At 36.4% G+C, this 25,623-nt stretch overlaps 1 protein-coding gene across 2 annotated transcripts in view; it reads left to right on the plus strand.

Moving 5' to 3' along the window:
- fbxo11 (F-box protein 11) overlaps positions 1–25,623 on the plus strand; it is an 86,526-nt gene that overhangs the window by 48,918 nt on the left and 11,985 nt on the right. Inside the window, exons 2-12 of one of the 2 annotated variants that reach the window (XM_008102708.3) lie at positions 2,436–2,563; positions 3,203–3,284; positions 7,685–7,829; positions 11,058–11,187; positions 12,152–12,235; positions 12,320–12,452; positions 19,674–19,780; positions 19,874–19,985; positions 20,569–20,675; positions 20,756–20,893; positions 25,103–25,320. In XM_008102708.3, coding sequence (XP_008100915.2) covers positions 2,436–2,563; positions 3,203–3,284; positions 7,685–7,829; positions 11,058–11,187; positions 12,152–12,235; positions 12,320–12,452; positions 19,674–19,780; positions 19,874–19,985; positions 20,569–20,675; positions 20,756–20,893; positions 25,103–25,320 — 1,384 coding nt within the window. Of the gene's footprint in view, positions 1–2,435; positions 2,564–3,202; positions 3,285–7,684; positions 7,830–11,057; positions 11,188–12,151; positions 12,236–12,319; positions 12,453–19,673; positions 19,781–19,873; positions 19,986–20,568; positions 20,676–20,755; positions 20,894–25,102; positions 25,321–25,623 lie in introns of those variants that run through there. The other variant, XM_008102709.3, reaches the window with a different exon arrangement.

Below are 25,623 nucleotides of genomic sequence, written 5' to 3' on the forward strand. Positions count from 1 at the left end.
CTATGAGTCATTTGTAACTCAGGGGACTGCCTGTAATTAGTTTTCTCACCAGTGTAGAAGAGTTGTACGATGTTCTTTTGACCTTCAACAATCTTCAGTAGCCAAAAAACAGTCTTTACTTGGAGAAAGAAACTGGGAGAACAACAAATACGTGTACATAAAAATGTAGTGCAAGGTCTGTACATTCTTAGTTATCACTTTTTTTAGCAACAATGGTCCCTCCAATATAAGATGTTAATATTATAAGAAGGTTACATTTTATTTTGTCTAAAAATTAATAAGTAATAAAATAAACAATTGATTCACAATCAACATAATATTCTGTTTTGAAAAAGGCAGAAATATAACAGAATGAAGAAGAAAAACCATAAAACTGAAAAATAGTACTAAAACCCTAAACAATAAGCTCTGATCTCTCTCCCCAGCATAACTAATGAAAGGGGAAAACAAGGGGGGGAAAGTATTACAGATCCCAGTAAATAATCCTATTATGTCATTATTTTTCAGAAAAGATTCAGTTGGGTTATCCTTTAAAACCCATGTTAATTTGAGAATCTGAGCTAACTTGGTGAATTTATCAGTCCGTTTTTCCATCATAGAATCATAGAATAAATTTATCATTAATGCTTTATTCATTTTCAAGTATGAACAAAGAATATTCTTGCTGCTGTTCTTATATATTGAAAATGTGGTCCATATTTACTATTCAGTTCTTTATCCATAATATTTCTGGTAACATTACAAAGTCTACTTTAAAGGTTTTTAGGATTAACATGAATCTTAGACAAGTAACTTTATGTGTTCACTACATATGAAAAAGGAGCTCTTGTTATTTTGACATACACAATGTTGGATTGAAACATTCAGAGATATTTTGTGAGTATATTTGAGATTAAATACCATTTGTACATTGACTTAGATAGGTTTTCTTTTAAATTACTACACAAAGTACATTTTATATCTTTAGACTTCATTTACCTCATATATCCATTTGAATGCTATGTCCCAAGTTTTTAGCCCACCTTATCATGTGCATGTACCTTTTATATGGTTTAAAAATACATTATCATTATCTTTACACAACTCTAAAGAGAACTCATTTTCTCTAACATCTGTGGCTATAATTGTCTTATCCTGATTAGATTTATTCCTTAGGCTGCATATAATCAAAATTTTCCTACATCAGAAAAAAATGATTACAGTAGAAAAAAGAAAAATGCTATGCAAAAGTTATGTTTACATAACAAGCCTGGTGAATGTATGCTTCCTTATGTCCCCCTCCCTTAAAAAATTTAGATCCTACTGAATGAGATGGAACTGCAGTTTATGCCAGTGGTTCCCAACCTTTGGTCCTCCAGGTGTTTCAGCTCTCAGAAATCCCAACCAGTTTACCAGCTGTTAGGAGCTGAAGTCCAACAAAACATCTGGAGGAGCAGAGTTTGAGAAACACTGGAGTTACACAAATTGAACTTTTAGTATAGGAGCTATACATAGAGGGCTGTATCATACTATTTATAAAAGCAATAATTATCTTGATTTTTCTCTTGATTTTTGTCACATTCCAGAGTGAAAACAATTTTGGACCAGGCTTGGAGCATGTTTAGCCTGGCATCATGTTTTTGTAGCTGGTTGTGGGTTGTATCATAAGAATACGTTGAATTACTTGTCAGCTTGTTTTGCAGTTACATCTTTTGAGCTCTTTGTGACTCTCATATGTTCTCATGTTCTATGGCTGCAAAAGATCTCCTTCAGTGCTTTTTAGAGCTGAGTAAAAATTTGGTCCACAATACGCATACTCTCAAAGGGTATGGTTCCCACTGTTCCTGCTCAGTGGTTTATGGTGGCGATAGAATTTAGTTCTTCCCTCATCTTTGGTTTTTATTTTTCAATTTTATTTAATCATCCCGTTTCTATCATTTCTCTTCCCCCCTGTTGTGTTGGAACATTGTGTTCATTTTGCAGTACAACTTTATGCATTTGCACGACTCTTTGTGTCTTGAAGATCCTGTTCTGTAAATGTTCTATAGCTTATAGTATCAAGTATTTAAGCTTGAGGAAGTAATTATGTCATGTATTATCTATAGTTAAACTACTTTTATGAATTGTAGAAATCCATTTTTGCATTGCAGGTTATTTATATGTTACTTAGGAGAATAGTTTCAGTTTATTTGTAAATATATAAGAATTTTAAAGGTCTAAAATAACAATCCAGATTAATACAACCCCTTCCCATAAATGAACAGCATATTTAATCAAGATGGAGGTGTAGTTGATGTTTCAACTGTGGTAAGAGACCACGTTTCTGTCATTATATGACTTGACATTTTCTTGTAAATGCTGTTATTTTTTGTATATATTCACAGAATCAGGATTAACTATTTTGATATGAAAATTGTGGTCTTATAACATTTATTTTTTCTTTTGTTTCTTCACAGATGATGATGTACCTGCAGATATGGTTGCAGAAGAATCAGGTCCTGGTGCACAAAATAGTCCATACCAACTTCGCAGAAAAACTCTTTTACCTAAAAGAACAGCTTGCCCTGCAAAGAGCAGTATGGAGGTAACTTTGAAAATAGTAATTTTATATTTCTTAAAATGAGTGCATAACACATTAGTTAACACTTTACTCTTAAGAAAAAGTCTGTTGGGAAAGAATTTTTGAGAAACCTAACTACAGTAGAGTCTCGCTCATCCAACCTTCGCTTATCCAGCATTCTGGATTATCCAATGCAGTCTGCCTTCTGTCCAGATCCACATCTGTTTCTCTAGGCAGCAAGGACTGAATTTTTTTTACGGATTTAACTTTTGACAATGTTGTTACTATAAATTCATTTTATGCAATTCTATCTTTAGTTGTAGTCAGTTTTTTAGTAGTCAGTGTTTTTGTAGTCAATGTTTTCAATGCATTGTGATGTTTTGCTGCTAAATTCATAAATACAGTAATTACTACACAACATTACCATGTATTGAACTGCTTTTCCTGTCGATTTGTTGTAAAACATGATGCTTTGGTGCTTAATTTGTAAAATCATAACTTAATTTGACATTTAATAGGCTTTTCCTTAATGCCTCCTTATTATCCAACATTTTTGTTTATCCAACGTTCTGCCGGCCCGTTTATGTTGGATAAGCGAGACTCTACTGTATTCCTAATATATGTTTTTGAAAGCTAATTTTATTTTCCTTTAAAAATTGCCAGGGTGCTTCTACTTCAGCCACAGAGAACTTTGGTCATCGTGCAAAACGTGCTAGAGTATCTGGAAAATCACAAGATTTATCAGGTAATTATCTTTTCTGGTAATTGGAAGAGTAAAATGATTTTTCAGCAAATGCCTTTAAATATGAAGTTTTTTTAAAGGGAAAATGTTGGGACAGTAATAGTCAAGTATCTTTCCTTTTGACAAAGAAAGCTATTTCAATACCAGTTTGCTTGAGGAGATGGTAATGATGTAAGTGCATGTATGTAACAGAGATAAACTTACTTGTAATTCAGCATGCAGGAAAGGAAGAAGATGGATTTTTCATTGACTGGGGAGAATCCAATGCTTAGAATGGACACTAGACTGGAAGTAATCTATGTAACTAAGGACTCATTTATGCTGTAGAATTAGTGCAGCTGTCATAGCTCAAAGCTATGGAATTACGGGAGTTGTAATTTTCTGCATTAATTGTAGAATATAGATCAAGCCTAGGAGAAATCTAAAAATTAATCTGAACAAGATGGAAAATACAGTAGAATCTCACTTATCCAACATTCGCTTATCCAATGTTCTGGATTATCCAATGCATTTTTGAAGTCAAATGTTTTCAATACATCATGATATTTTGGTGCTAAATTCGTAAATACAGTAATTATTACATGGCATTACTAAGTATTTAACTACTTTTTCTGTCAAATGTGTTGTATAACATGATGCTTTGGTGCTTAATTTGTAAAATCATAGCCTAATTTTATGTTTAATAGGCTTTTCCTTAATCCCTCTTTATTATCCAACATATTCGCTTATCCAACATTCTGCCGGCCCGTTTATGTTGGATAAGTGAGACTCTACTGTAATCCTGTCTTCTTCAGGGGTGGTGAATCCCTTCTTCATTTTACCACCATTCCCTGCACAGGTGAGCAACCAGTGCTGATCTGAAATGGTAGGGCCCAGCACCAAGAGAGATCCCATTCAGTTTGGGGGAGCAGAGGTAAAATAAAGACTGGATTTGTTGCCTATGTAGCAGCTGATTCAACAGCTGTGCCTAGTCTTCCTGTATTTCTAAAGGTAATATTATTCGCAGCTACTTATTTTCTGTGCTGAGTTAGGTTCACTTCAAGGTGTTGACTGTAACTTTTAAAACCTTTGAATGGCCCATGTCTGTGAAAAACAGTTGCACATGAATCTGAATTTTGCTGATGTATTCTGGGTGTGCTAGATTCAATTGATACCCACCCTATGCTGTAAACAAGACCAATAAGGAGCAGGGGAAGCAATCTTTCTTTTGTGGTTTGAGGGCTGTAGGATGCGCTTTACATTGAGGTCTGCTAGTGTCCACTATGCGCTTCTTTAGAAAGCCAAGCAAGCCGCTTAAAAAACCCCAAAACATTCCTTTGAAACACACTTCAACAGCTGAATTTGATTGATCACACACTTATAATAGTGTTTAGTAATACTCAGATTGTTGCCTTATTTCTTAACTATTTTACTATAAATTCTTAATATTTCTTTTAACAGTCATATCGGGTGTCTTCTGAAAATTCTTGCTCACTGTGATGATACATTAGAATATGCAGTTCTCTTGTGAAACACCTACTTCTTTTTGTTATATGAGTTCATTATCAATGAAATCAATCCTTCATGTTGCTATAATTTTATTTCTTGTGGTGTTAGCATTCCCTGTCATTTCATGTACAAAAACTAAAATTCTTCTAAGAGCCAGTCCCTCAACCTGTTTTTTGTGTTATAGATCTTGTCTACTTTTGTTTGCTATAGAGGCAAGAAACATACCATTCCGAAGGCTAACATGGATTTTTTTTAAAAGAAAAAGATACTTGAAATACTTTTTATGTTATACCATGGGGGGTATAATATCTAAATTGCACTATATTCTGTAGCTTTTATTGTGCACATTAGTAGTTTATTCTGGATTTTGTGCAAATATAAATTAAGCATAGAAAATTGTTAGATTTTATCCCCCTTTGAGGTTTTGACAGTATTTTTGCTTCATTCAGTGGAAATACAAGCTAAAACATAAATTTGGTTTTAGAAGATTTTTTAAAATTCATATTTTAAAATTTTTATTGTGAACATGTTCCATTGCAATTACTAGACTGATTTCTGAATGGACATATATAGGAGGGCATTGTAAGACATTAGTAGATAATTTCACCCTCCAAGAGCAATTTAAATAGTATACATACAATTTAGCTGGAATAGCTCATTCTGTTTATTTTAATTGAGTGGCTGAAAATGTAAAACTATCGCTTGAATCCTGAAATCTCATTAGCAGAAATTTGCTAATGGGACAGTCAGATGAGACAATGTTTGCCAGATCAAACCAATTATAATTTGATCTGTTTTATCACCCAGGAAAGTGACTAACATAATTAAAACCCCTATTTTGAAATCCATTCATTTCCTGAACATGTATGTAGAGAAACTACTTGCTATAATAAATAAAACATAGTGGTTTGCAGTTCAACCAAGCTTAGTAGACCAGAAGTATTTGGTTCTCTGAATTGTTAGTTCTTCAATGTAGTGACAGAATATAATTTTAAAGGTAGTGGAATTGATTTCTAAAATCAAATTAAAAATAATTGTACAGTAGAGTCTCACTTATCCAACATAAACAGGCCAGCAGAATGTTGGATAAGCGAATATATTGGATAATAAGGAGAGTAAGGAAAAGCCTATTAAACATCAAATTTCATTATGATTTTACAAATTAAACACCAAAACATCATGTTTTACAACAAATTTGACAGAAAAAGCAGTTCAATACACAGCAATGTTATGTAGTAATTACTGTATTTACGAATTTTGCACCAAAACATCTCAAGATTGACTACAAAAACATTGACTACTAAAAGGCAGACTACGTTGGATAATCCAGAATGTTGGATAAGCGAATGTTGGATAAGTGAGACTCTACTGTATTTACTTTGGAAATCAGTTAAGTAATAATAATAAAATATTTATTTCTTACCCGCACCACTCTCCCCGAAGGGACTCAGGGCAGCTAGTAGAAATATATGTATTACAATTGGTGGTAAGTCCTTCTACACCTAAAATAAGGTCCGCGAGACATGTGAGTAATTTGGCGGTGGGGGTAAGTGCCGCCGTTGCAGGAGAGTGAGGGAGAGAAGGAAGGAAGGAACGGGACCCACCAGTGCGTTGCCCTTGCCAGTGATTTCTTGGCCTCGGGAGGCTTCCCAGGTTAGAGTGGAGAAGACTCACCTGGTGGCATTCGCGAGGGAATGAGAGAGAGGAAAGGGAGAGAAGGAAGGAAGGAATGCCGTTGCGCGTGCCAGCGCTTTCTTGGCCTTGGGAGGCTTCCCAGGCCATGATGAAGAAGACTCATCTGGCGGCACGCACGAGAGAGAGAGAGAAGGAGAGTCCCCCAAAGTAATAATAATAGTTATTATTATTATTAGCTCCCATTGCCACACATCAGTTGTAATGGGAAAGCAGCCCTTTGTAAGACCCTGTTTAGCCCCCAAAGTAATTATCATTATTTTTATTAATAATATTATTATTAGCTCCCATTGCCACACATCAGTTGAATTTTTTTTCTTGGTATCTTAGTTTTTAGGCCTGTTTCTGGGGTTATTTGGGGTGGTGATTCAGAAAATTGCATTAGATAGACCACATCAGCTCTAGATTATTAAGTATGGTTTTCTGTAGGCGAGCAGATGGTGACTACTGGATGGCATATATTCTGTATCAGATGCTAGAGCTGATGTGATCTATCCAATGCAATTTCTGAATCAGTACCCCAAATAACCAAATCATCAAATCTAAAGTTGACCAAAAACTGATTCGTAACCCTTTTGGTACTAATGTTGGAGTTGTCCCTGGTCAGAATGGTCCCTGGTCAAGTAGGCCCTAGTTAAAAAAAAAAGTTTTGGAACCATTGCTCTAGTGTGTGGCTGGAAGGGAGAGGGAAGAGAACAGTTTGTTAATAGACTTCCATTGAACTTGATGGGTTTTAGTTACATCATCCCTCTCCTTTATGGAGATAACATTGTACAATACATAGGAATTTGATCTGCTTTTAGGATGTGGTTTGTTTGTCTCTGTTATATATGTTTTCACTTCACATTAGAAAGATACTACTGATACATGTTTGCAGCCATATCATACTACTGTTAACTTATCTGTACCCATGTAATGCTAGTCCTTATTCAGTTGTAGTAACTAGAGTGGATAGAATTGTGCTGATAAGCTTTAAATTGACTGTTCTACTAAATAAAGTAGTGAATGCTTGCCTTCATAACCTTCTTTCAGAAAAATGAAAGAGCACATGTATATTTTAGTGGGAAATGAATAAAATTGATTTTTGCCAATTCCGTTTAAATTAAGCCTGTTTCACAAAATTGACTTATGGGAAAGATGCAGAAGGTCCAGAACATTTTTGATGGAATGTTCTAGAGAGTTAAGTGTGTGGATCGTATTTTACATGTTTCATATTTTGATAGCAGCACCTGCAGAACAATATCTTCAAGAGAAGTTGCCAGATGAAGTGGTTTTGAAAATCTTTTCATATTTGCTGGAACAAGATCTTTGTAGAGCAGCTTGTGTGTGTAAGCGCTTCAGTGAGTTGGCTAATGATCCAATTTTGTGGTAAGTGAAAAAGTGTCTTTGATTATCCTGAAGTATATCACTTATGCTATGTACAGTAGAAAAAATGAATTCCTTTTCATCTGTTTGAATTAAAACACCCTGGATCATTGATTCCTGGATATCATCAGGAGGGGTAGCAGAAGTCTGCACTGCCATATAATGCATTTTGGAACTGCATTATCTGCTCCATGTAGGCTAATTTATAATATAGTTCAATGCAGTTAGATGCTTGCAGAGCGTTGGCCTTTTGCGCTGATTGTACTTTTTTGTGTTATTCATCTACAAAGAGGGAATTGCCTGTTTCTATACAACATCTTTCCAAGTGGCTTGTAGTAGCTATTCATCTGGCTTATGAAATAGACGGCAAACAGCCTCCTGCCCATGTGAGAAGGCACTCACCTTGAGCTGTCACAGCTTGGGCTGTGTTTCTGAAAGGAGTTTCTTTACATGACATCTGTAGAACTAAGCACTCACTTTCATATCGCATTATAAACTGGAACTGAGGTCTCAGGTGGAGGCTGCATTTGGGTGGTGTTCTTTTTCTATGTGGCATGGCAGTCCTTCCTCTTATGGCTAGTACCTGTCTAGTCTCCCATTGCTATGAATCACAGAGACCATGAAGAACAGGTAGCTTACCTGTAACTGTAGTTTTTCAAGTATTCATCTATTAATTCATATAACCCCAACCACTCATCTTTCCCTGTTCTTGTCCTGTCAGTCGTTAGATCCTTGGCTGCTACCTCAGCATCCAGGAAACAGAGTTTAAGTGGGAAGCACATTGTTATGGCATGCGAGGAGTAGGTGAGGCTACTGCCCAAATGCTAATGTAATAGCTCAAAAGGTTTGAATGATACACTGCACAGGTTTCCCATTTATGTTCGTTCACAGACGAGGATTCTAAGAACTACAGTTACAGTTAAGAGATCTGTCCATCCCCAGGTCAGAACCCTCTTCCCACATTACTACGTATATTTTCATGCATATTTCCAAATTATGTAGATAGTCATTTGGTTGTTACAGACCCTTTTCTAGAAATTGCTGCCATTGTACTTGCTGGCTCTGATAAGTGGTCAGTGACAGTGCTCATGTAAGCAGTCTCTCATTTTGAATGGGATTGATTACACATAAAATAAAATAATGGAGAGGAGATAATGTCTTCATTTTTTTATATCCTAACTGTAGCTTACAAGTACATTATAAATTGCATTGAAAGTTTTCAAATTGAAGTTACTTCCCACAGTGTAAATGAAATCTTACAGTCTGTGCAGTTTAGTGGAAACCTTGTTATTACGATCCTTTAGGGCTGCTTAGAAATATGATATTTGATACATTAAGTGTAGCCTGTATATTAGCAAAACCTGTAAATAGGGTATTTCTCCATTTAACAATCAATATTTGTTTACTTAATAACAGATGTAGTAATTACGATTTTAAACTTTTATCTTAGGATGTATTCCTCCTTTCTAATGAATATATCAAGGCATTGTCACATCTGTAAAAAGCCGAAATCCCCAAAATGGGAGGGGATGAATATAGGGAAAACATAATAAAAACATTGGCTGTTAAAACGATGCACAAAAATATGATTTATCATGAAAAGATAGAGAAAATATCGTTAAAGGCCTGAGATCATAGGGTTGATTTTAACATGACAACTGAAAAAGAAAAGTGACAGATGTATGTCCCTAGGCAGTGGTTCCCAAACAGTGTTCCGCAAAACCCTAGCATTCTACAAAAGCATCATAGGGGTTCCGCAAAAAATATTTTAAAATGATTTTTTAAAAGTCCATGCCAGAATATGAAGATCTTATCGAAATTCAATTCACCTCTGCTTTAAATATGAAATTTGAATCTCTTTATTTCCAAACCTACTACAGCATACAAAAAAACCCCAACCAATAGAAGGAGATGAAATAAAACTTTGTGGGTTATAAATATGTAAGGACAGAGTTAGGATTTCATGGGAAAATCACGGACAGAGTTAGCGTTCTGTTGGGGATGGAGTGGGGTGGTGGTGGGTGTTTTCTGAAGTGTTCCATGACCAAAAAAATTGAGGAACCACTGTCTTAGGGGATTTCAATATGAAGTAAACAAAGCCTTACTTAAAACAAAATGATGGATTATAGGAGTTCTGATTTTTAAAACTTTATTTGTTGGAGGACCAATAATTAGACTATCCTTCCCAAAGATACTTTCATATATCATCAATGTACATTGCTCAAATATTTATTAATATAAATAAGAGCACCAAATGAGATAAGTAACTTGTTTCTACACATTGATGTAAACAAAAGCACAAAGAAAAGGGTAAATAGTAGTCTCATATATTTGTATGGAATTGCTACCTGTTTCTATTTGTCCCATTCGTATGGCCCCGTTTCCGTCCTCCGCTCCCAAAAATGGGTGCCTATACGAATGAGCTTTTCTGTCCAAGGTCGGAATAAAAACAAAGATTTTCGGACCTCGGGCGGCAAATCACCAGAGTCTGCGAGCTGGGCCCTGCAAGCTGGGCCTACAAGCGGCGAGCACTCAGCTGTAGGCCCTGGCCACTGAGTGCTTTATGCTCATAGGCTCGACAGGCAGGGCCTACAGCTGAACACTCGATGCTCGACTGTAAGGCTTGCGAACCGGGTCTACAAGTGTCTAGAGATCATCTGTAGGCCCTTCCTGCCAGACCTATGAGCGTTGAACACTTGGCTGTAGGCCCTGCCTGCTGGGCCTATGAGCTTCGAGCCGAAAATCAGCCGACCAAACGGCTACTGTTCCCCCCTTCTTTTGCTTCGCTGCTCTTTCCATTCCAGAGGGGCTTGTGCCATTCCAAGCCATCCGAATGGATGGAACAGTATGGAAACACGAAAGAAACAGATGAAATGGTATTCGGGCCCAACTCTAGTAAATAGTTATTGTTTATACATTCAGTTCTATTCATCAAAATGCTTCTAAGTCTATGCCTAATGTTAAGCACATGATTAATCCTTTACTAACAGTTATGTTGTTGCCCAAATAAGAAATGTACATCTGGAAGCATTGTTAGTGGTTTGAATTTTATCTTAAGTACTACTCCCGAGACCTTCTATCTAAAATATGTAATTTTAATGATGGAAACAAGAATTGAGATATTTGTGGTGTTACTGAAAGTCTTACTTTTTATTTTTTATTGCATAAAATTCTTGGTTTGTTTTATTAAAGTATGTTCACAATTTCATATCCTTGGGTGTCTTTGTTTAGGAAACGACTCTATATGGAAGTATTTGAGTATACACGTCCAATGATGCACCCTGAACCTGGTAAATTTTATCAGATTAACCCAGAAGAGTATGAACACCCAAATCCCTGGAAGGAAAGCTTTCAGCAGCTGGTATAAATGTCTTTTAACCATTTCCTCATTTTTTTTCATGTGTAGAATGCTTTAAATGCTAAAAGAAGTTTGTGAATAGATATTTTTCTCAGCTGGACAGTTAGGTCTCATTTCTCATCTTTTCTCACCTCAGTCAGTTCTGAGCAGGTGCCTTCCAATATTTATTTATTTATTTATTTATTTGCAGCACTTTTACCCCACCTTTCTCACCCGAGGGGACTCAAGGGCAGCTTACAATAAATAGGCAAAAATTCAATGCCTGAAAACAATACACTAAACAACAGTTCATATAAAAACAACGTAACATTACAGAATAAAAACATTATGTAAAATTTAAAATATCCAAGTTAAAATCCATTCGTCCAAAATCCTCTGAACCACACATTTTTGGCCTTTAAAATGTGAATTGCTTCTGCTGTAAGCCTTTGGGAGTAGTGCATTTTAAATGGATTGTGAAGTCTGCACTATTGAGCATTAATGTATTTTTCAAAACTAGAAAAAATCCTTGGATGTCTGGACACTTCTTGTTTCTCCCTTGTCCCCTGTAGTTTTAGCAGCATTGGCATGATTGTAAGGAGGGCTGCAAACACTTACGATGCCTGATTGCAGCACCAATGCAATAAAATTTGAACTGGTTAAGAATAGGACTACCTGAATCAGATTCATTGAATAGTAGCAACAGGAATAGTACAGTGCTCAAAACTGCAGATAAGAGTGAGCGATAACTTTAAATATGGGCATCTTCCTCCTTACTAAAGTTTTTTTTTCATTTGTACTTGCTAAGCATCAGAAGTTGGAATCTAGATCTGCCTACTCAGTTTGGTTCATGTGATAGTGTTATGAACTATTTTCAGAAGCTTTGCAATGTTACACTTGTTTGTTATTTCTTCTTTTCTCTCTCTTTTAATGTATCTCATAGGATTTGATTCACCATCAACTTATACTGTTTTCCCCCCATTTTTAGTATAAAGGGGCCCATGTAAAGCCAGGATTTGCTGAACACTTCTACAGTAACCCAGCAAGATATAAAGGAAGAGAAAACATGTTGGTATGTTTGTAAATCACTTTAATTGAATATTGGCATGCCTTTTTCCATGGCAGTTGATCATTCAACTCTTTGTTTTCTTTTTAGTATTATGACACCATTGAAGATGCATTAGGTGGAGTTCAAGAAGCCCATTTTGATGGACTTATCTTTGTTCATTCTGGGATATACACGGACGAATGGATTTATATTGAATCTCCTATCACCATGATTGGTGCAGGTATATCTTTTGAAAATCACTGGAGTCCCAGTGGCTTACATTTCCTTGAATTTATAACATTTCTAACTGCTTTGTAGTCTCGGTGGAGATAGCAGAAAATGAAGAATAGAACTGATGTGATGGCTTAATTGTAACAAGCTCCACGAAGCACTTTCCATAAAAGAAAGAGTTTTTGTCAAATGTAGAGGTTTGAACAATATCTAAAAGTGAAACTAGCAGTAGCTGCCAGCTTCAAAGTTTGTGATGGAGTTAAAACACATTCTTTTAAAGTAATTCTTTATTTCAGAAAATATTAAGGAGGAACTCAGGATGGGCCCATAGGCAAATATGGCTCTGGAGCCTCTTTGAGATGCCTGAAGTGCCCAGAAGCATAGAAATGATCAATGGTATATTTATTTAATTGATACAAATGCTCTTTATGTTCCTGGGGTAATTTTTGTAAACTTTTATTTTTGAGGAATTCCAAGGGTCTTTTCTAAACCAGAAAGAAAACATTTAGTTACTATAATTCTACATTTCCGCTAGTTTTAAGGGAGGTTACTAATGCATATCAAAAGATACCCTTGTACTTTATCTTTTTAAATCATGGTCAGCATAAAATGTTTTTTATGCAGAGTATTGCCCCATCTATGATTTTGGTAAAGGATATAGTGAACTGTCCAGCTGTTTGTGAGTTATTTTGTGGATGATTCTTAAATTCCATGTTCTTGTCCATAGACAGACAACTTGTTTAGTCATAAGAATCCTAGCAGAAACTTAAATCTCAGCATGGAGACTGCAGCTAAATTGTTTTTGCCTGCATAAAGGTCACAGTACAAAACATTTTCTCAAACTGGATGCTATTATATTTATTATTTAACTAGCTGTACCCAGCCACGCATTGCTGTGGCACAGTCTTGTTAGGTAAAACATCTGGTTATCCCCTGGGAAAGAGGCGGGTACCAGGGTGCCTCTGGGCATGAGCAGAGCACTCTCTCTCTTACAGGCCTAGTTCAACTTAGGCCCTCCCTCCAGGTGTCTTGGACTGCAGCTCCCACAATTCCTAACAGCCTCAGGCCCCTTCCTATTCCTTTTCCCTTTTTCTGCTTAAGCAGCTGAGGAGGGAAAGGAAGGGGCCTGTGACTGTTAGGAATAGTGGGAGTTTAAGTCCAAAACACCTAGAGGGAGGGCCCAAGTTGGCCCAGGCCTTCTCTATAACATAAAGAAACACAACAGGCCTAGGCATACTTGGGCCCTCCTTCAAGGTGTTTTGGACTTCAACTCCCACCATGCTTAACAGCCTCAGGCCCCTTCCTATTCCTTTTCCCTTTCTTTTTCGAGGAATCCGTTCCCCTCGTGTTGTGCAGCCCTTCCCACACTGGTTGCTAAAGGGTGGAGACTGCTTGGCTGTTGCTTGCGCTGTTGCTAAGGGGAGGGGCTGTCTGTTATGATGGTTGCTAAGGGTGGAGGGGAGTGCTTGGCCATTGCTAAGAGGAGGAGCTGTCTGGTTTTTTTTTTTTTTTCCTTTTTTCGTGTCAGGAGCAACTTGAGTCGCTTCTGGAGTGAGAGAATTGGCCGTCTGCAAGGACGTTGCCCAGGGGACGCCTGGATGTTTTGATGTTTTTACTATCCTTGTGGGAGGCATCTCTCATGTCCCCGCATGGAGCTGGAGCTGGAGCTGATAGAGGGAGCTCATCCGCACTCTCCCCGAGTGGGATTCGAACCTGGCAGCTTTCAGGTCAGCTGCCTGTTAGGACAGTAGCTAAGGGTGGAGGTGACTGATTGGCTGTTGCTTTGGGGTTTGCTTTTACCTTTCTCAGGTGGGTTAGGTTTGTGAGAGTAGGTTTAAAACACTCACCAGGTCGAATGCTATGTTGTGTCCAAATTTTATAGCTATCGGTGGACATTACATTTTTATTTATATAGATGTGGCAGTGAAAGTACACCTGATGTGGATCTAATATGGTGGTAAAGTGTATAGTACCGATGCAATTTCATTGAATAGGCAGTATTAGTTGATTAAAAACTATATTGTTTGATCAAGAATAGTGGACATAGAGAAACTTTAGTATCATCTGGGATTAGATTGCTCTTCCACAAGCTCCTGAAGCATCTTCAGTCAATGAACTCTTTCCTAGATTTTTTTTTAAAGAAAGCATAGCACTCTTTTAATAATCTGTCAGCAAATGGAGTAGATTTTTAAAATATTTGGCTTGCATATTTTAGTGAGTGATTTATATCAGATTTATTCTGTTATCCACATATCTGTTGGTGGGACGAAATGAATGCTGTGTTTTGAATGTTTGGTATAATGTACTTCACCTTGGATATTTTATGGTGGCTTAAATTGTTGACTTACATATGGTATTTTTGTTCTAATCATAGTACTGATCCCAATAGAATCAATTTGGTTCCTTAATTTGTAGAAGACATCTCAGACAAGCCGTTTCCAGGTTAAGATGATTCTATTATTGGGGGGGGGGGGGGGGGGTTGGCAAGATTTGTTCAGGGGGAATTTGCCCTGTGGGTTCTCAGGTGTTTGGCCTACAACTCCCAGAAATCCCAGCCAGTTTTACCAGCTGTGAGAATTTCTGGGAGTTGAAGGCCAAAACATCTGTGGACCCACAGGTTGAGAACCACTGCTTTATATAAAGAGGTTATTTCTATCAGTTTTCCTAAATGGGCTTTATTTGAGCATTACTGTCAACAGGATAGGTTCCACTGGTAGAAGCCCGATGTGTTTTCTTGAAGTTGGGTTTTGAAAATAATCTGAGGACTGCATGTGGTTCCAAGAGCATCATCTCTGTTTTATAATTTTATATCATTGTCCGTCAGTAGAAATGTCAAAGAAATCTATTTATGGCAGTTTTAGTTACCTAAAGAAGGGTTGCAGCGCTGTCGTCAGGTAGCTAGTGAATGAGTTGCTTGATCATTCCTGTTGGACCCAATTGTGACTGTCAGACTCACATCTGAAGGTAGTATAGCTAAGAAATCCACAACTGACATTGATTGTGGTGATTGGAAAGAAGTGTTGTAGTTTAAAGTAATAAAGAAAAGAAAACCCTCTTTTTAAAAGTTGTGCATCAAATACTTAGTTTTAAAAAATATTTTTTCTGCCACAAAATTCTGTTTCAAATGTTGATACATTGTTGTTAGTTACTTGTAAGAGTTCAGGAATTTCGGTCCTTGGCCATACTACACAATTTCTACCATTGCAATTACCTGCTTGAAGGTTATGGGTCCTTTAAGTGAAAGGACTTAATGGAATGGAATGGAATGGCCAGGAAAAAAGGGCACAGTGGACTTCCTTCTTTACTGGCCTCTTTCTTCCTTTTGTATATTGAATGTATGTAAATTGAAATTAACAATAACAGACTAACATCTGATCGTTCTGAATCATGCAGTCTGCCTGAATATTTTCCTATTATATTTATTTATTAGTTAATATTTTCATTGTTGAGTGCATGTGTTGGAACTACTTCAAAAGGATAACTTCAGACGATATTTTTCTTTCTTTGGGTTGTTTAATTCATCTGCCCAGTGTTCTGAATATTCTATCTGTAGCATCTTAGCTATCTTGAAATGGACTGATGGATTCTTGTAAGCGTTTTTGTGGTCTGGTAATGTTAACATATGATAATGTTAGTTGGAAGAGTGTAGTGTTGTTAGGCATTCCTTTTTAAATTATTTACTTTATTCCTATTGGTGATTTTGACTTTTTAAAGTCAGTTGCCTTTTTTCAACTAGGGATTGTATAGTTTCATCCTTCGCTTTATTTCAGATTTTTTTTCACTTGAATATACAGTATAAGGTGAATATGTATTTTGATCCTGGACACATATTGGCATCTAGCTATGTGGCCTCTTAAACCTTTTAAAAAAAAGGTTTTAGGATGTTTCTTCTTTAATTGATTTGCAGTCATTTGACAAGTGGATGTCCCTGCATTGCTTCTTTTATAACCTGCCTACAGAATACTTTTAAATTTACCTCTTTAGGCAGACTCTCAACCACATTCTATCTCACCAAAAACATTTTGTGTCAATAACATAGTTTATACTATTAAAGATAGTGCTTAGAGTGAAAGTAATTTGATGATGAAATATAAAGCTCACGCAGTGCACATATTTGAGATTTCTCTATGATTTTTTACAGTATATTTTTAGAGATTAAAAGTATAGTGGAGTTTATCTTTAGAAAACCAAAACTTCTTTAGACTTCACAGTTTCATGTTTTCATTTTCCTAGCTCTTGTTCTGATTTTATTTCTTTTCCACAATGAAAAAGTACATTTTAAGCTTATCTCTGACAAGTTAGGAGGGGAGGGTCCAACCTCTTGCACTCTTTTCCCATCATGTCTCCATTCTGGTATGGATTATAAATCTGATGTTGTCATTGGAAGCCTCAACAAAATTCCATTTGCTCTAGCAACCTGTTGTAGCCTCCCTGCCATGGTGCATTGTGTTATGTTTGAAGACTGCTTAGGATTATAGCAAATCCAGCCTGCATAGATTGCAAACACTAATGCCACAAAACCGTTACTTCCCTTCTTTATATATTGGAACAGATTAATATATTTACCTCCTTGAAAATAACTTTGGCCAATTATTAATAACACATTTTTGCCTGGAAAAAATCACACACTGAGAAAAACCTGAAGAGCTGATGCTTAGTTTCATTACCTTCTCAAAGATTGTTTTCTCTTGGGCTAATCGTTGCAATCTCCACACAATCCCCCTTCCTTTTCTGATGTGGGACCAGGTGGTCACTGCCTGGAGAAGAGCTTTCCAAACATGTCATGTAGGTGACACACATTTTACACATGCATTATTTCATGACACAGTAATTCAGTTTTACTAGCAAACCGAAGGTTAAGCCAACCCCTTATAAAAGATATGGACAAACACATACATTTTAATAATGAAATATATAAGAACCCAACATATCTCATTAAAACCTTTCATTTATATTTTTAAATGTATGATTTATTGCTTATTTCATGTAGACTCGGGTTTTTTATTACGTTCATGTGACACACCTACGCACAAATGTGTTTGTGATGCACAGTTTGTAAAGCTCTGGTAGAGAGAATTGTCTGGAAGAAATTGTCTTGATGGAAACAGTGACTTTTTGCTAAAATTAAAGTCTTTTTGGGCATCAGGAAGATCTTACTTTCCCCATAGTTTTAATCAAAGATACTTAATGCTTTTATTTTGTATTTTTTGTTTTTATGTATATGTGCATTGTGTGCTGGATATATTTCTTGAAGGATGGTGTATAATAAAAAAATTAAATGTGAAATGGCAAATTATTTTTAGGGCAAAACCAATACAATTTTAAAAGCAAATGGATACTACTCATTAAACTTTAGAAGGGTCATTATAAAGTGGAAAGTTCGTTGTGGCTTTATAGTGAATAAACTTGATATCTCAGAAAAGTGAGATATCATACACTAAATTGTACGAAACCTTTTCTGACTGAGTTTGTCAAAAGAGATAATAGACAGTTTCATAATGATTACCTTTAGGAGTGGCACATGGAAACTGTAAAACTGGTTGTTTAAATTTGAAGTGCTACTCATATGGCTGTTCTGCTTTGGTTTTTTGCCATGGCCATATGTTCTTGACATTTTATTCAGCTTGAGGGATAGTTAGAGAGTACGAACATATAATTGTCACCCCCGAATGCCCCTGCTATACGATGTAGAAAATACAGTCCATTCTTGGCATCCACTACGGTTTGTTTTCAGGATCACTGTGGATCCCAAAAACGTGTGGCTGTTCAATTGTTATTATATACAGTGGTGTAGTAAAATGGCAAGCAACTCAAATGAGTCCTGGAGAGAATCTGTAAAATAGCAGGAGACTACAGCAAGGTATGCCTACACATCAGTATAGTGCTTGATGCGTGGCACAAATCAAGGTTTGAGGATTTTTATTTCCCACACAAATATTTTTGGGATGTGGTTGGATGAAATCAGTGAATGCAGAACCCGGGAATACCAAGCCCCCGGTGTTTTCATATCTATATACTAACTAGGCCCAATCATGTCTGACAGCCAAAGATCCTAGAGGTTTAGGAAGGAAACTCAGGTTACTCACTATATGGTGGTGTCATGCGTTCTTACTATATGAAGTAACAAAGAAATGCAGTGTGTTTTTCACTGATTATCCCATACAGCCCATCTTATTTTTGTGTGTCTGCATTTACATCTATTGCATTCATGTATGTAAACACATATGCACACTGAAATCCATGGCAACTGGAGTCTGAATCGTTGGACATAATGCAAGTGGCAGCAAAGAGAAATTTTAACCCCCATTCATTGGTCTTTGCTTACAGAAGTTAGTGTTTGTAAAGATGCTGCTTCCTTGTTTTTTAGAATACAGCTTCTAAAACTACACAGAATATATGCTATATTGCTGTATGGATTCTGTACTAAACCCAGTGGGTTGTTTCTATTCTGTTTCATTCTGACACTTAGCATGCACGTATGCAACTGAAATCAGAGTAAAAATGTTGAATTGCGGCATTGTGCTCCCCCTACTGACTTCTTGAAAATATCACACGTGGGTTGCTTTTTCACTGACAGATATTTTTGACTAAACATACCCTGTGATTAATTGAATGTTAGTAACCCTGAAATAGCATGTTGTGTAATTTCCTCAATAAACCTGGCATTTATTTCAGACACTTATAAGTTGGGAAGGGAGCAGCACTACCACAAACCTTTTTTCCTGTTGCTTCTCCATATTATGAAGGACAAATCCAGTATCTTAAGCAGGCAATATGTTGAACTGCTATAAAACTCCCAATAGAAACTGTTAATTTTCATATACATCAGTTTGATAAAGTACAAAACGTTCATGGTGTCAGACTATTCATACTTGCTGTACAATTATGGCATCCCTTGTTCAGTTTGTCCTATATACAAGTAAAGTTATAGCAAATGTTTTGAGCATGAACTACAAATGACATTTTATAATATATTCTGCTGCTTTTAACTAGAAACCTGTTATGAATGTCGAACTAAGAAGAACAACCTTTTTCCTTATGAGCTCAGGTTTATTCTGAGATAGATTGCTTTAATAGGCTTAAGAGCCCTGAGCTATTTTCTTGAATCACTAAAGTATTTTGTTGTGAAGGACTGATGATAAATGCTGTGTTTTAAAGAGAGTTAGAAATAGAATGTGTATTTTCAGTCTGTAATGATTAAGCTTTAAATTACAATAAATTCTGTACACAGCTCCTGGGAAAGTGGCAGATAAAGTCATTATAGAAAATACAAGAGATTCAACCTTCGTCTTCATGGAGGGGTCTGAGGATGCATACGTTGGTTATATGACAATCAGGGTAAGAACATGTGGACCAAGCATGTATGTTGAAATTACATTAAAATGAAATACAGGAATGGCATGTGAAGACTCTTACTCTATGTACTTTCAGTTTAACCCTGATGACAAATCTGCACAACATCACAATGCCCACCATTGCTTAGAGATTACAGTCAATTGCAGTCCAATAATAGACCACTGTATTATTCGGAGTACTTGTACAGGTTAGTACTTTCTCTGCTAAAACTCTCATATGATGAGATTATTTTCTAAGACATAAAGTCTGTCTGATATTATTTTTCTTTTTAACAAGTGTTCTGTTAGGTCATTGTGATCCTTTTAGGACTTGCATTGCCTGCTACTCCGGTGATAGAAAAGTGATGAAAGTTGAGCTCATTTATAGGTTGAAACTGCCAAGTAATGAAAATCTTTTCCTTTCTTGGGTAGAACTTTCTGTTCCCACCTTTTTGCCCAGTCCCTGAAAATTGAATGTATGATTATATACTGCTCTCCTGTAATGTTTTTCTGTACGGTTTTTCCCCAAGATCCTCTTAGGTAATTTTTTTTTCTTTTTCTGGTATGCACACAATACATTGCCTCTCACAGTTTTCCCCATATAGAGAACAGGTAACTTAAATCAATTAAGTACTTGGTTTTGTAGTATGTTCTAAAAACCTTGTATTAGAGCATTAACTTTAACTAGCCAAGTTACTTCCACTTTCTATTTCTATCTGATGACATAAGTTGTAAGTGTCTCCTGAAGATATACAGTGATCTAAATTTCTTATGTGTAAAACCTTTTTTCAGTTGGTTCTGCAGTTTGTGTTAGTGGCCAAGGAGCCTGTCCCACTATCAAGCATTGTAACATCAGTGATTGTGAAAATGTTGGACTTTATATTACAGATCATGCACAGGTAAAATCCTTCATAATTTTCATTGCAAAAATAAAGGTTTCTGACCCACCCTAAAACCACAATCTTCTCTGATCTTTTAGGGGATATACGAGGACAATGAGATTTTTAATAACGCATTAGCTGGGATTTGGGTTAAAAACCACGGAAACCCTATCATCAGACGGAATCACATTCATCACGGTCGTGATGTTGGTGTATTTACATTTGACCATGGCATGGTAATGCATGTTTTTACTTTTGAGAAGCAATTGCTCTGTATATGATGTGCACTTAACATTATATGTACTTGTGGAAAAAGTGGGCTTTTGTTAATATTAATGCTGGTTTGGGTTATTCTTCTTCCAGCATGAGGGTTTATCTTGTATATATAGAATTTGAGTATTTAGAATGTCTGTAGAAGATTATGAAGAACAAGATCTAGTTCTGTTAGGATTTCTGGGAGTTGAAGGCCAAAACATCTGGGGATCCCAGGTAGAGAACCACTGTCCTAGGAGATTAGATGTTTGGACATGGGCATTAGATTATGTTACCTACATTGGGGTGGAATGTTATACCAATCTCTCAGTATCCTTCACATTTGGCAATCCTGGTTAGGCCTTGAGGGGAATTGCAGTCCACCAACATTTGTAGGGACTCATTATTCCAATCTGTGGCTTTCCTTTCTTGCTTGATTTAATACCAATTACAGTGTAGTGTCACATCCTCACCATTCTTGTGATTAGATGTTTAAACCTGTTTCAAACTCATTTTTATGCTGGTGTTTCGTTTTTTTTTCTTTGTATGTGCCGTTTAACTATAAACTATGCAGAGAAATGGGTACTCGTCTCCTAATGGAAACTAAGATCTAAGCCACGGTCCTCGGGTCTGCAGCTGGTTGGCAGAAAGACTTGATTGGGCTGCTTGCCCAACATTAAAACAAGCCCCAACCTTCGGGTCAGAATTTTTCCAAAATGAGGCTAGGACTTGCTGGGCTGTTGTGATCTCAACGACAAAATAAATGTTTGTTTACCAGATTCCTTGAAGGCCAGTTGTGTAGCTGAGCTTCAGCAGTTGTGAGACAATTAATGCCCCCCTCCCAACACAGCTGCAGATTTTATTGTCTGTGAGTCCAGGAATCCTCAGGTTTTGGCATGAAATCCTTTCATATGAAATGAAAACTGCAGTTCTCTGGCTGCTGATAACTGAATGAGATTTTATGGCTGATTCAAGTGTTTTCCACTTGTGGTGTCATTGCAGCGAAATGGGGAGATTGTCATCCTTCAATTTTGTCATATATTCCAGTTTCATATCTGATAATAACCAAACCTGACTCTGCAGTAATTGTGACAGCAGTCTGATATGCATATTGTGGGATGAGAATGTGTGAAATTCCTGTTTCCAGCTTAGAATCTCTGACAAAAATATCTGCTGTTTCATTGATGCTGCTCATTTTCATAACACACTCAGAGTTAGTGTATATTATCAGACATATATCTTTGCAATTGCCATAAAATTACATTGAAAATTTCATTGTTTTTAAGGAACATTCAAATGCTTTACCCATAACCACAAATGGAATATCATGAAATAGGGAAAATATTTTTAAATGTCAAGAGTGTTGTCACGGGTCAAAAATGGAACTGATTGTTAGGTGGAAACTGTACATAACAACTGAGTCCTAATGTCGATCTGCTGCATGTGTTTATGTATGGCTTATGTTTTTATCTATATTGTTTTCATATAATTTGTATTCTTTGCAGCCCGTAAATAAGATTATAATTGGGGCATGATTTATTTTAGCTATTCTCAGTTGCTGAAATATCATTTGTGTGTCTGTGCTTTCAAGTCACATGATGACCACATTAATTTCCTAGTTTTCTTATACAAGGAAACCACAGAAGTGATTTTCCCAGGTCCTTTCTCTGAAATACAACTTACAGCGCCTGGTACTTACTGGTGGTCTCCCATTCAAGTCCTAAACAGAATTTGATCTAATTATTTCTTTATGTGTGTTTGTGTGGGGGGTGAATTCACTTATAAAGGGGAAAGAGCTAAAAACGTGGATGTTCTGTTGTGCTTTCAATTAAGCAGTTCACAAGATATTCGGCCCCAACTATATCTACCAGCAGTTCCCACACTTTATCCTTGTCCTTCCTCCTATAGGTTTAGCTTTTTAAACTGACAGTGCTATTTTACTTCTAATTTATTATTGGCCCTTGCATTTTTGTCCCCTCCCTGTTCTGAAATCGTATTGCACAATTCCTTCCCCCCCAAATTTCAGTACCCATTATTGCTCAAATTATTGGCTGTTGATTATGCTGTTTTTATGTTATTGTCTTGTTGTAATATTGTTGATTTTATTGAGTTATGCTTTAATCTACGAGGGTAAAGTAGATTACATTTTGGAATTAAAAATTAACAAAGTATAGGAGGAGAGCTGGCAGGAATGGGAAGGGAAGCCGGAATGTTTTGATTCTCTCTTGAGATCTTGCAAAAGAAGCGAGAGAGCGGGGTTCTTACTTGCTCCTCCCTTCCTTTTGCATTCATTCTTCAGCTGGCTGAGTTTCAGTGTTGCAATAGCATGGGTCTCACACTCTTCAGGGTGGGAAAGTGCTGAGGGTAAGAACTTTCCAAACTCATTAATCGTTACGAAAAGTGACTAAGTGTGGCTTTCAACTGTATATAATAAATATTTTTTCCTATACTTTGTTAATTTTTAATTCCAAAACGTAATCTACTTTGTGGATAGCCCTCGTATGTTTGGTTTTAATTTTTGTTGGATCGGGCTTGTTGTTCCTATGTAAGCTGCCCCGAGTCTCTTTGGGGAGATGGAGGCGAGATATTTAAATATGTTGTTGTTGTTGTTGTTATGGCAACATTGCAATGTTTCGCAGCCCAGTGTTGATGTCAATTTACACATTTTCTCTCTCTGGTCTTTTATGAGATTTGGAATTGAAAATAGAAAATCTTTCATTAGAAAACCTGTTACTACTTCTTGATAGTTGCCTTTTGTACAACTATGCTATGTTCAAATTATATTTAAGAACATAAGGCAGCTTTTTTTGCGATGCTTTGGTCCATCTTTACGCACAAACCTATTTTCAGTGGGTTTCAAAAAGGGAGAGCAATATATTCCTCTCTTCATCATACTTATTGCTTAAGATTTTTTTGTGCTTCTTAGTACTCTAGTAGTTATGTAGCCCACTTGTTACAGGGTGGCACTTTTCCAGTGTTTGCATTAGTGCTTGGTGGCACTGTTTCACGGTTGCCTAGATTGAACAGTTTGTCAGTTTAAAATGGCTTGTCATGTTGACTTTTGCATTTCATGTACTGTGTATTGTTGCGAAGTGCTGGGTTTGAGTGGCTGTGTGTTTGCCATAAATCAAGCCACAAAAACCATTCAGTTCCTACACTGATATAGTTGTAAAGCATTGGACAATGTTGATGCCATTTTTTGGCAGTACAGTACATCACAGTGTGTGGTGGAAGAGGTAAGGCACTGCAGCAAGAAAGGCCATCTGAGGTTGTATGCTTTGAACTGATTGATGTCAGAGTCCACATAAAATCTATTTGTTCTAAATTGACAATCTGGGATGTGAACCTTACTGGCCTTCTAAAGTAAAATCATTATTGGCCAAGAACAGAGATCTCAAATGTTTCATTGAGGTTAAGAATACTTTGATAAGAATTCAATAATCATGATAAGGTTTAGAGGAGAAAACATTGGGGTTCCTGGAAGTTGAGATGTTTTAGTTGATTCTGATCTGCATTCACTTCTGGGATACTTGGCTGTCAATGTCAATATAACTTCTGAATCCAGTCTCTGTTGTTACCCGGACTAATAACTCAACAGGACCTTTTGAATTAAGCCCTGACATTTAAAAATTGTACACAATAGTTGTTTTTAGCTGAAGAATAATTAGATTTCTGCTGGAGTTAAGTAAGTGTTTAACAATACCTTACTAGAATAAGAAACCCTAGAGTTTGTCTCCTTTAGCACTGTATATAAAGTACACTGCATCCTGATTGTTGTGTGCCTCCAAGACATTTCCAACGTAGAGTGACTCTTTCACATTTTAGCAAGATTTGTCCAGAGGGGATTTGCTTTGCCTTCTTCTCAGGCTGAGAGAGTGGGTCACCCAGTGGGCTCCCACGGCCAAGTAGGGATTCAAAAACTGGTTTCAAGAGTTATAGTCCAGTATTCAAACCACTGCCCCATGGCTCATATGTATATCAAAAGTGTTACAGAAATAATAATAATAATAATAATAATAATAATAATAATAATAATAATAATAATAGATTTTATGAGTATCTGTCCACTGAAGGTTTCTGTCAAAAAGGTTGGGAAAGAAAATGATTCATACTTACATTCCTAGTTGGTTTTTTTGTTTGGTTTTTTCTTTTTCTTTACTAACCGACCTCCCTTCTCATCTTCCTTGTATCAGGGCTATTTTGAAAGCTGCAACATACACAGAAATAGAATAGCAGGTTTTGAAGTGAAAGCGTATGCCAACCCCACTGTAGTACGTTGTGAAATTCACCATGGTCAGACTGGAGGAATTTATGTTCACGAAAAAGGAAGAGGACAATTTATAGAAAATAAGATCTATGCAAACAATTTTGCAGGTGTATGGATTACTTCAAATAGTGACCCAACAATAAGGTAATCATTTTTATTTTTTGCTTGGGGATGCTGGTTGGCTCATTATGTGTGTTGACGAAATTTAAAGTGTTTGTTATAGATGGTTTTCATCAATTGATACTTATGACCATATAAGCTTTTGGAGAAGGAGAAAGGAGACCATCTGAAAACAAGCACTTAATAGCCTGCAAGTATGAAGTAATAGTTGCTGCTTTTTTGAAAAAATCAGACTTCATTTTGTTTTCAGACTAAATTTCTGTGATTTCTGAATTACAGTTTCAGCCTTTATGTCTTCAATATTTATTTATTTATTTAAAATATTTT

The sequence above is a fragment of the Anolis carolinensis genome, chromosome 1 (genome assembly GCF_035594765.1).
Source record: "Anolis carolinensis isolate JA03-04 chromosome 1, rAnoCar3.1.pri, whole genome shotgun sequence".
In the NCBI taxonomy this organism is placed as follows: domain Eukaryota; kingdom Metazoa; phylum Chordata; class Lepidosauria; order Squamata; family Dactyloidae; genus Anolis; species Anolis carolinensis.